This window comes from Vigna angularis, chromosome 1 (assembly GCF_016808095.1).
Source record: "Vigna angularis cultivar LongXiaoDou No.4 chromosome 1, ASM1680809v1, whole genome shotgun sequence".
Lineage (NCBI taxonomy): Eukaryota > Viridiplantae > Streptophyta > Magnoliopsida > Fabales > Fabaceae > Vigna > Vigna angularis.
In genome coordinates this window covers 33,056,443-33,068,622 of record NC_068970.1, presented here as the reverse complement: position 1 = coordinate 33,068,622, position 12,180 = coordinate 33,056,443, and the positions used below count along the sequence as shown (strand labels likewise).

The 12,180-nt window shown below is 32.0% G+C and overlaps 1 protein-coding gene across 1 annotated transcript; it reads right to left on the bottom strand.

Annotated features, from left to right (window-relative positions):
- Positions 1–1,279: 1,279 nt before the first annotated feature.
- Positions 1,280–6,275, bottom strand: LOC108342956 (polygalacturonase At1g48100). The gene is made up of 7 exons (XM_017581315.2): positions 5,663–6,275; positions 4,591–4,722; positions 3,633–3,857; positions 3,427–3,471; positions 3,126–3,333; positions 2,351–2,541; positions 1,280–1,914 (listed from the first exon to the last, which is right to left on the bottom strand). Exons 1-7 carry the CDS (start codon positions 6,074–6,076, stop codon positions 1,522–1,524), a joined length of 1,608 nt encoding a protein of 535 aa, XP_017436804.1. The 5' UTR covers positions 6,077–6,275; the 3' UTR covers positions 1,280–1,521.
- Positions 6,276–12,180: the final 5,905 nt, after the last annotated feature.

The following is a 12,180-nucleotide window of genomic DNA, read 5'->3' as shown; positions in this document are numbered from 1 at the left end:
AACGACAATAATTTGTTGATTGCGTCAAACTTTTAAAAATAAAAATTCAATTGAGACAAAAAAAAAATTGAGACTGATATACTATTTCCAACAATGAATGAAAACTCCTAAAATGATTAAACCTAATATAAAAGATATACTTTGACATGATGATGAAAAAAATATAATAATAAAACACCAAATATTTACGAATTAATTTTTATAGATCATTTCATTGTTATGTAAATAAAACGATTAAACCTAATATAAAAGATATACTTTGACATGAAGATGAAAAAAATATAATAATAAAACACCAACTATTTACGAATTAATTTTTATAGATCATTTCATTGTTATGTAAATAGAAGAAGGTGATTTTCAATTTCTATACTATTCACAATGGATGTCAAAGAGGGAATAATTTCTGCAAAATTAATGCACCAATGTCTACGAAGGTTGCAAATAATATTTCAACCTTAAATGTTACCATGTTCAATATTCAACAGTAGAAAGTAATTGAAATTGCTATGGGTTCCATAACAATAATAGCTTTAATTAAATGTATTCAATTAATGTAATTTCCAAATATTTATTTATACCCTTAAATCATACAAAACTAAATCATTAAATATTTAGAGAAGAAAAATATTTATAAAAAAGTTTATTTGAGTTTGAGACGTTCTTACTACAATGGTATAGGTTTTTGTTAGAAGAGGAGAAATTTGGGATCCACGAGAATTAAAGGCAACAGTGGAGGGATTTTTTCTTCCTGCACCCTATAAGCTTGATGAAATGACAATATTAACCTCGCTTTCTTGCTCCATGTCAAGCCCTGTACCAGCGGCATCACACCTCTTCACATTCATTGGAGGAAGGAAAAGAAGAAAAGCATGGGAAGGAAGGAGAACCAAATGAAGGATATGTTTTCAGGTCAAAATTTTAATTATTTAGCAGATGTATGTTACAATAGAGAAAGATACCTCCTTTTCTATACGTTGAAATCTTGTCACTATGCACTACTCATGTTCGATGTATTTTGTGCGTGTTTGTTTATGCATGACTAATTTTTCTTTGCTTTAAAAACACTTCAGAAAACTGAGTGAGTGTATTTCTAAATCTGTATTTTGCTGCCGTAGTTTGAATTTGTGAAAACTTGCAGACAAATATGGCCAATGTAACCTTGGCAACTGCGCACGCAATTGTATTTTGGACTGCAACACAAAATACTGATTGACTGCAGCATATTATGTTTTATTGATTTGTCCTCTGATTGAAATTCCATGGTGCTGACATTGTATAAAAAACGATAGTTTTATTCAGAAATGCTAACACTCGTATAATAATATCTCAAGCTCTTGCATATGCCACAGCTACAAGGCTACCTATTATACTATTCTAGACCTCTTGCTAATCGCAGGGCCGGTATATTCTCACAATGATAAATCAGTATCACCCTAATGAAGAAAATTTCCTATATAGTAGGATTTTTACAATATACATACTTTATCTAGCAGGCTAAGCATTTTAATTTATATCTGATCAACATACATCATGATCTGTCTGAATCCGATTGTTTGTGGGCTTCCCAATCTGTAGACAACCAATTGGTGGGACCGTTGGAGTTTTCAATTCACCATAAGTCTGCCAGCAGAAAGGATCATATAGATGGTTTTGTTCTTGAATTGGTTTCAACTCAACAGAGGTTAAAGAAACATCTACACAAGGAAGGCTATCACTGCAGGCAAAGTGCACTGGCATAACTGTGTATGTCCCCCTTATCCTTTCATAGTTGATTCCAGCCAGAGAAACAGCCGATGTTTGGTTTTTGCAGGTTCTTTTATCGCAATAGAATTGATCGATCACAATTGGGAATTGAACTTCAGAGACTTGTATATTTGAGAATAGTATTCCTTGTACAGAACCTGACCCACCCTACAGTGCAGATGTACATGTTAGTTTGTAAGAGATCATAATTTTCATCATGTTCTAGAGCTGGAAATGATGGCAGAACTTGGATATATTCAGCGTTGCTAAAAGAAACACAAGTGTTTGCTCAATTGGATCGTAGGCTACAAGAAAAGACAATTTTCACTGCATCTTAGAATAGCTATTGAGTTTGGCAATTTCTCATGTAACCTGAAAAAATATGTAAAATGCAGTTGATGGTTTAAAATTGATTTCCAGTGTACTCATTTATGCTCCCAGAAGTAATTCAGTTAACAGATTATTGATTTCACTGTCATGACCATTCTTTAAAATGATAACCACTTCATGGTATAAAATGATTTTGAAGTCAAGTTTTCCGTTTGATTAAGGAACATATACTTTGTTTTGTGAGCTAAAGTGCATTGCGTTTCTTATATTTTACCTGCCATGTTTTGATTCTGACGCCAGTCATTGTGTTGTGCATGATGACATCCCTGACAGTAATGTTCGAAACACAGGCTCTGGTGTTATCCTTTCCTAGACTTCCAATGCTGATTCCATGCCCTGGTCCACAGTTGACATTGTGAACATAAACGTTTGAGCATCCAGTTTGTATGGAAATACAGTCATCTCCTGCACAATAGTTGGAATTCAAATACAGTGAGCCAACTTGGACCATATATGTCAGTAAGTCTACATAGTTTGTTTTACTTTTGTTTTTTGTCCATTTGCAATCATCCCCCCTCCCCACCCCAAAGTTTTGGTAGCTTGTAATGGACCACTCGATATGCTATTTTCATCCAGCCTAAATTGTGTGTGGAGGACTGAAGAGGAATGTGAGGCAGAAGTTATAATTCCAATAAGACAAGAGTGATGGAAGAACTGCAAAAACAAAAAGCTCTTGTTTATGGAACTGAGTACTCTACAATTGGATGATGCAGTGTGGATTTTGCTGTTGACACGTGCCATGTAGCTTATGACTAGCAGGCATTGGTATTTTCCTTTTGTAGCTATGTGTCCAATCTGGTTGTGGATAGGATAAGATAATGCCGTGCTCTTTTAAGAATCATAGAACATGCATGTAACTGTTATTTTAGTTTTCTTCTTTTTTGTCTTGAGTTTTCATTTCACTTTAATTTTGTCCCTATCAACCACATTGTCCTCTTAATAAATTTTCAAATGAAAAGGAAATGTCGCACAAGTTAATGAAATTTTACCGCATGCCATACTGCTGCCATATATCAGTACATCTTTGGAGTTCTGAAGGTGAATTCCATCTGTGTTAGGACTGTTCCCAGGGGATGATATGCTCACATTGTGGACCATGACCCCATTGCAGTTGTCAAACTTGAGGTGGCATTGTGGGCTATTTACAATTGTTATGCCTGTAACTGTTGGGTTAAAACTCCCATAGAAGCGCAGTGCCTGTGCATAAAGAAATCACCTCCATTATATTCCAATAATAACTCCTAAACATGAATCAAACTGGTTCTGTGAAAGGTTTAAAATGGTCCTCACAGTTGGCTTGACAGATGGCATTTTTCCTCCCAGCTCACTTTGAATCTAGTACAATCATGTAATTATAAAAGGCTCAGGGTCAGGTGAGTAACAAAATTGTAACGTGAGAAATTACAAAGCAAGAACTGTATGAACAATACTAGCAAGGCATTCTTCTCATAACACATCTCATTGTTACTTAAAATTTACAGAAAACTACAAATTACCGGCAGTGGAGGACTTGGTACTGTCTGGTTTAAAGGGACTATGAGCTTTTCTTCATCATCTATAGGATCATCATATTGATGATCTTGCCACCACACAGAGCCTTTTCCATCAATGACACCGCTTCCTTGAATGGTAATTCCCACCAACTTGGTAAATTCTAACCACTGTAGTAGTCCTCTGCCCCAGGCATTGGGGTTTGTTGGTGCAACAATGGTGCCATCAAGCTGACACATCATAACAAACCTTATTAGCATCACTTCAACTGAATTGTCGGTTGATACAGTATGCATAATAAACAGGGACAATCACGTGTAAAGGTAAATATGTGAAGATATAAAGTAAGAGGCAGTTTATTTCTATTTTATTTTGTGGTGGTGGTCAAGAGTTTGTCCTAGGTCACATAATTCTGTCGTTTATGCTAAGCTTTTTAACCATATTTTTCCATCATATGTACGGTTTCTTGGCTAAAGCTCATAACTATTAACTCAAGTTTTATTTACGAATGTAAAGTTTTACAAGTTGTATCAATTATTATAATTTTTCGAAAAATCAACTCTGTTTATTTTTCGAAACTGATTAGACAACTATCCAGGAAACTACTCAATTTATTCTTCCTGAAAATGTACATGTTATTTGTAATTAATTTTCTTGACTCTTTTAAATAAACTACATATATCTTCTTTATCATCATGGTCGTATATTTTTGTTTAATTTTAACTACATTTACAACATACGAAAATGACAGGCATGTGTTCTGTCTTTACCAGAATGACAGAAATGTTGATGTTATTTTCTGATGCCACATCACATTCGGCTCATGAACACACTAGTGGGGTATCATGTTTTTTTTTTTTACTTTTTTTTTGGCATTTTAATTCCATTTTTTTTATTTTGCTGTTATTTTCTCTTTTTCTCTCTGTTCATTCCTGCTACTTTCACTCTATGTAGATATGTTACCTGGAAAACGATGTTGGGTTTACAGTATGGGCCTGAGAATGAAATGGGCCCCACAAAGAAGACGTAGTCCGATGGAACCACCATGGTTGATGCCTCTACTTTGCAAGCTTCAGCCCAAGCTGCTTGAAATGCCTGCATTCAATTTCAATGTATAGTTGTTTCAGTTACAGGACCAACTTCCACATAAAATAATGAGTATAATAAAAATATATATTTTCGACTACCAACTCAAGATAGCAATTTAATTAAAATGCACTAACATTATAAAAATGTCATAATGCCTGAACGATTTCTGATGGATTCATAATATTTTCTTAACTTTATTAATGTGTGTCGTTATTGAATTTTAACTCATTGGTGTGTGTTCTATAAACTAAAAATTATAGAAGAAAATGTGATTCAACTGTCGTAACGAGAATAATTTTTTAAGTAGGTCCCACCCATTTGGCTTGTTCTGGCGTCTTCACTTTTCTGTATTTTTGACTATATATTTTGCTCTAATTCTACGTCACTGTAAACTTTGTTTAATGGGTATATTACTAACTGAAGAGTGAAGAGCAACATCACAAACAGAAAAGACAGGGAAAGCAATTTTCTATGCTCCTCATGGCCTATTATGTTTACCAATTACCATGAACTTGTTTAGTTGGACCCAGATCATTTCAAGTTAGAAAAAGGAAAATTCTCACATAAACCGTAGTCAAATCCCAAAATTACTTGTTAAATGGGGAAGGTTTCGAATTGAAATCTATAACCTTAATTTTCAAGATTTATGTAATTGCTGCATTATTAGTACTTGGGCCACTTCACTTTTTCTAACATTTGTAATTACATGAGCATAATTGTGAGCACAAAAGTAGTTTTGAATAACATAATATTTCAGAAAATTTTAACCACAAACCACCTAAACTGTATCTCCCTTGGCCTCTACTCACTTTTCCAGTAAATTTCATCATACTATGATGTTCCTTGAATTCTACAAGGAACATTGAATTCTGTAATGAACTGAAAATTCTCAGTCTTACATGTTAACCAGTTAGCAGAAGTTACATTAAGAGGTTGAAAGAGTTACCTTTGTGTCATCAGTTTTCCCATCTCCCTTGGCACCAAAATCTAGCACATTGAAGGTGGTGGAGGAAGAATGGCCTCCAATGTAAGGTTTTGGTGGGGGAGTTGAGGGGTTATCTTCGTTTGATGGTGGTGGATACGGTGGTGAGGGAATGTTTTTATGAGGTGGAGGCTTTGGTAATGTTGGGGTGCCTTTATGTGATGGAGGCTTTGGTTTTGATCCTCCACCATGGTTTTTGTTGTGACCATTTCCATAACTTTTTCCTTTTTTCTTATACAAAGCAGCCGATGCATCCCTGCTGCTGCTATGTCTCCAGTGCTTGCCTCTTCTTGCAATGCAGGCTTCAAAATTGGAAGACCAAATGAGAAATACAATGAGAAACATGTATGTGAAGCCCCTGAAACTCAAGGCACTCATGTTGGTAGCTTCTGGTGAAATGTGAATAGAAATTCAGCAGAGGGCTGAGAGAGAGAGAGAGAGAGAGAGAGAGATGAGAGACCAACAGAGAGAGCTTCTTTGTGTTGTTGCCAAAAAAACAAGTGACGGCTCTGTTTATATAAGAAGAACACTTGAAGGCTAATAATAATTGTGCAGGCAAAAACAAGTGTATTAAAATATTCTTGAAAATGCCAGGCATTTATGATTTCATTCTCCATTCTTCTTCCTTCTATCTTTCATTTATTAGTCTCTTTTCCTTTTTGTGAATTTTGGTTAGAATTTGTTTATTGGAACTGCTATTCTCTTGCCACATACACAACAATGTCATTGCATGTGACCATACAAAGCGACAGTTAAGGGGACTATATTGTTTTTTAACCATGTCTTGTGCATGCCCTTCATTATTACTCTATAGGAGAAACTCTCAGGCCAAATCTACCTGCTCTATCTGTCAAACTTTCTTAGCTTAACCTCATAACAGTACCATTATTGTGACTAGATTGAATCCAAATTACAAAAGTGAACACAAACAAAGATATTCCTCGGCATGTTTCAGCATCACAGAATGACACTAGGTAACCAGACAAGTTAAAGGTAGATGGGAGCTTCACACACCAGCCAAAGATAAAGTTCAGAACTTGATGTGGATTTTATTTACCACCCTTATCAATTTTTTATTTCAATGGTAAGAGTCTAGGAGATTATCAATCACATTCAACTTGTTTGATTCTTCCTCCCCTCAAATTGTGCTTTAATTTTTTAACATGTATCATTGTTAATGTCATAAATCAAGATTTTGTGAAAATCCAAACCAAAAAACTCCACGTGAATGGGTCTATAAGGTGTCAATGGCACACAAATTGTCACAGGTCTTTTATGATCACGTGCAACCTTCACGGGCCAAGAGTTCTGTCACTTTGTCTTGTTAAGCCATGAGCCACAGCTATTGTGGTCAGAAAGACCCTCCAATTAAGAATTTTGTGTTTCTCTTTTCCTTATTTAACCGAAAGAGAAAAAATTTGTGCCGAAGCACGAGAGATTGAGGGAAGTGAAGTGAATGAATAAAAAAAAAGAAGCAAGCCATTGTACCAGCAAGGATGGATTTGTGAGAAACCATCCTTCACGCCCACTGATTTGCAGCATTTTTTTCATGTTTATGCTAGACAACATTTTCTGTACACACACATGAATAACAACAAAAGAAAAAGTACCATATCATGCTCCTCCTGCACGAATTTCTGTGCGTGAGGTTTTCATATCTGTTGAGGCCCCCAAAACAGAAAAAAGTGAAATATATTGCATAGAAAAAGGTTCACTAAAATCAGACAAGTGAACAAGAAAATTCACTTTCATTAGATCATATGTCAAAATCCCAATGTGAGTGGGGGTCACATTAGTTTAATGTATCAATTACTGAACCTAATTCAGAGTTGGATCTGGTAATCAGTTTTCATTCATTTGTTTTCACTGTTGCTCAATTTAAGGAACTACACCACCCAAGTTTCTCTTTCTCTTTTTCTTTCACACCCTCCATCTCTACCTCTTCTGCATAATCACTTTTCCACTTATATTGAATTTTAGTCTGTAAACTGTTACCATTGCAAAGATAATTCAGGATCAATTTCACTTTACATAACCAGCAAGAGTCACATAGCAGAGAAATTATCTTCTGCTTATCTTTAACTGGGTGTAAGGGAAAATTCTGATTAATGTAAACTACAAAGTCACGTGAAAAGTGAGATTGAAGTAAAGTACTGAGAATGCTTGGCAACAAGTGCACTGAAATATTATGTTACTGTAGTCATATTATTAATTACCATTCAACCACATTTGGTATACCATTTTATAAGTTATTTGATAAATTAAAAATTACGTTTGGATCAAAATTAGAATATAAAATATGTATGCTTTTTTCTTTTGGGTGACAATGATGGGCACGAGGTGCATTGGACTATCATATGCAATCATCAAACATCAAATATGGGTTTCTGTTATTTACATGTGTTTGCTTCATTCCCTGTGAGTTTCTTTGTACAGTAAACTGGCAGTGACACATTTACACAAATACCACCACATCATAATGTCACTCAACAGTGTTTTTCTGTGATTTCATTGACCTTTTCGTCCACAACTTCTATTCTTTTGCTTCCAACCATTTCTTTATTCTCACATCACCATTTAATCTTATAATGTTTCATCAATCAGTATTGCTTAGGCTAACTAATTCACTGTTGAATATATGATAAACAGAGATTAAATTTTGATGTGTTGTTACAAATCAGTTTTGGTTTCTTTTTGAAGTAATTATTATTATAAAATGAATGATCTTATTATACATGAAAATTCATCTGACATAACGACAATGCAGAAGAACTTACATTGTGAATAAATTCTACAAATAATATGACCCCAAAAACTAAAGGTATAATATAAGCAAAGAAAACTTAGGTACATTTCTCCTATTTGACAACTCACAATGAACTTGAGTTCAACCACATTATAATATTCAACCTTCACCAACTATGGTACCTTTCATACCTCTATCTTACTCTGTTTTTCACATTCGTGACAAATTTTTGCTGCTTTCGAAAATATGCATTATATATATACTTTGGTAAAATTCAAAACTTTCAACTGTTTATTTTTTATTTTATCCGCAAAAATATATTACTTTTTTACTAATACCCAAAATGCACACCTTGATTGTGCCCTCGTATGCAATTGTAACATGTTTCCTAAACATGAGGACATTGTAAGAGAGGTGTTATTTTCAAAGTGTTAATTACTTAAACATTTAGTAAAATGCATAAATTTTCTATATTTGAACCTACTTTAAACTTTTCATTTTTTTTCATCAATAAATATTATCATACAAAACATATGAGAAATGAATGTGTTGACTGATAAATTATTCATTGAATTTGTAAGTACTTATTTTTAAAACATTTATCAAAGACTTATTGACATAAAAATTTTAATCAAAGACGTATAACTTAACACACTCATTCTTTTAAGAATTAATTTGGATATTTACTAAATTATTTTTTTGTAGTGAAGTGCAAATCTTAAACGTATTCATAGTTGAAAAAGATGGTTATAAAAAGTTTGTGAGAAAAAGAGGAATAATTCTATATACAATAGGATAAAGAAATGTTTTTGTAGTTTTCTACGACAATAACATTGATCATAACCTTTAAATACGAAGAATCATCTCACATTATTAACGTACCTAAATTGAATCTTTATTATATAATTTGAAATTCGATAAGGTCTTGTATGTAAAAATTGTTAATAGTTATTTTATTATCTGATATATCTAAGTGAGACTTAGTATTAATTATGTTAATTTTGAATTTTAGTTTGTAAATATTTGCATTTATTTTGAGCTGTATTATCTGTGGTGAGAAAAGGACATAATTTATATGTGAGGAGAAAGATGAGAGAGGGAGGAGGGAAGAAGGAGTACCACATAAGATTCTTAGCCGTCTTTTGTGAGTTGTGTGCTCGTGAACTATAAAGTCTTCTCGTGAACTTCATCATTAGCTTTTGCTTCCATTCCATTATTTCTCAATATATAAACAATTTCATGCTTCCAACTCTGCTCATCCTTTATTGTTGGGAATCCAAGTGTGAGTTTAAGTCCCACATTGGAGAGAAATGAGAAAGTAGAGTGGTTTATAAGTGGGAAGACACATTAACTCATTGCCTTAAGGTTTTGGGTGAAGAGTGGTGTCAACTACTTACAAGGTTGGACTCACATCTCATTGCTCATTGACTTCCCGGTCAAAAACCTCCCTCTTGATACTCCTAACATTTATCATTCATAATATGCCTCAAACAAAATACTACTTCTATTCCTTTCACCAACCTCTTCAAAGCTTATATGCCTATAAACTAATTTCTTTTTATTACTAAATTAATGTCAAATGTCTACCCATTTTATTAATATTATTACTTCCATATTTCTATTACATCTTTCTAAATGGATTTAAATCTATAAGATAATTTCATATACCACAAATTAACTTAAAACAAAAATAAAAATAAATGTACTTTAATAGTGTAAGAGAACAATACAATTTAATAAGAATGGAAAATTTAACTTAATTATGTAAAAGTTATAATGTTAACTTTGGCGAGATCATTTCATTGTTAAAGTATATTTTAAAAACTAATTTAATATCATATTAGTGATTATTTTTCTATTAAATTATAATATTTATAAATTAGTTTATACTTTTTAAGTACTAACTCAGACTGATTCTTAGTAACTCAATTATCATTCCATCACCCATTCAATAGTTAAATTAATAATTCATTCACATAACTTTAGGAATATTAAGCTAACAAACTATAACTTTATTAAGTTAATTAAAATACTTAGAAATTGCTACATGCAGCCTTTAAGGATGATAAAATAATATACTATTTATTTAATTAAGTTTTAAGCCTTAATAAATTTGAATATTTTCAATAACTTTTTACTAAAATTTTTAAATGTTAAGTGTTTAAAACTTTTGTATTTTTTTATTGAGTTTTTATTATTTAATTTATCATTAATTGGTTGACGTGATATGTTAACAAATAATTTTTTTAATATAATAAAATGATATTTCAGTTAATGTAAGACAAATATAATTTCTATTGTTTTTAAAAACAATATAATCTGATTGTGAAAAAAGAGTTACTTGATTATAGAGATAACAGGATAATATTACACTTATATCACCCACATTTAAATAATAAAATCTTAATTGGAAAATATGAATATTTTAAGTACTGAATAAATTAACATTGAAAAATACTCAAATGTATTACCAAAACAGATTTTAAAACTAATTAAGTCACAGTATGTTAACACTCATAACTGCTATTAATTATTTTAATTGTTAATGTTCTTGAAATTTAGTACAACTTGTTCGTATCCTTCTAACAAAAATATGTCGTTTAATTGAATATAATGCACACATACATATTAAAAATAAACTTTTTGTCTCTTATTGTTTCCTGGGTAGAAGTTTTTTAATTATGCATCTAAGTATAGTATACATATATACATATTCATTAGATACTGTGCAACTCGTTAATGGTAGGGCCACGTTGTCGTTTTCCATCCTAAATAATGCACAATAATTTTAATGAAGAAAATTAGAAGGTAAAAGACACTATACATATACCTCCACCAACCTTTTGTTTTTAATTTTGGTGGGTAATCCAAATACATAATTTCGACACAGAAAAAACCTATAATGTGACAAATTTGGCGGCTTTAATCATAAATGTATTATTTTAACATAAAATTTCATTTCTTTTAAAGATTTTCTAAGGTAATAATCTAATTAATCCTGTTCTACTTATAAAAATTAATAAAAAATTAAACAGAATCAAATATTATGTGATATATCTTATTTATTATTCTTAATTTTGAAGATTCACAGTATTATTGTTTCTATATTATTTTTTTATTATATAATATTATAGTAATTATTGTAATTATTTATTAACATCTTATTTAAAAAAGTATTTGTATGTATTATCATAGGTACAAAATCTTGATGGTATATTTCTCTTTGTATTTAAATAATATATGATCAATACATTTAATATCATTTTTTATTTTGGTATCAGAGCTTTCAAGCAAACGTCTCGTTATCCATAACCACAACAATCATATAATCCATTACCAATAAGAAAAATGACCTACTTTCTCCAATCTCTGTCAAGTTGGACAGAGACAATTATCCATTATGGAAATCTCTAGTCTTACCAGTGGTTAGAGGATGTAAAATTGATGGCTATATACTAGGGACAATAGAATGTCCAAACCAATTCATTGTTACGAAGAACACGACAACAAAAGTCAATCTTGATGGCTGATGAATTTTATGTCAATTAACATTGCAACTAAATTGCTTTATTGTGAAACATCCAAACAACTTTGGGATGAAGCTTAAAGTCTTGCTGATGCACACACAAGTTCCAGAATCATCGATCTCAAATCTGAATTTCACACATACGCAAAGGAGACATGAAGATGGAGCAATATCTTGGCAAGATGAAAAATCTTGTTGACAAGTTAAAGT

What these genes read in the sequence shown, in the direction of transcription:
- LOC108342956 (XM_017581315.2), bottom strand. Translation starts at nt 6,076, where the DNA reads ATGAGTGCCTTGAGTTTCAGGGGCTTCACATACATGTTTCTCATTGTA. An exon ending in AACCCAACATCGTTTTCCAG is followed by an intron (nt 3,858 to 4,590) that starts GTAACATATCTA and finishes ATGATGTGTCAG; the next exon opens with CTTGATGGCACCATTGTTGC. An exon ending in TGGCAGCAGTATGGCATGCG is followed by an intron (nt 2,542 to 3,125) that starts GTAAAATTTCAT and finishes ACTATTGTGCAG; the next exon opens with GAGATGACTGTATTTCCATA.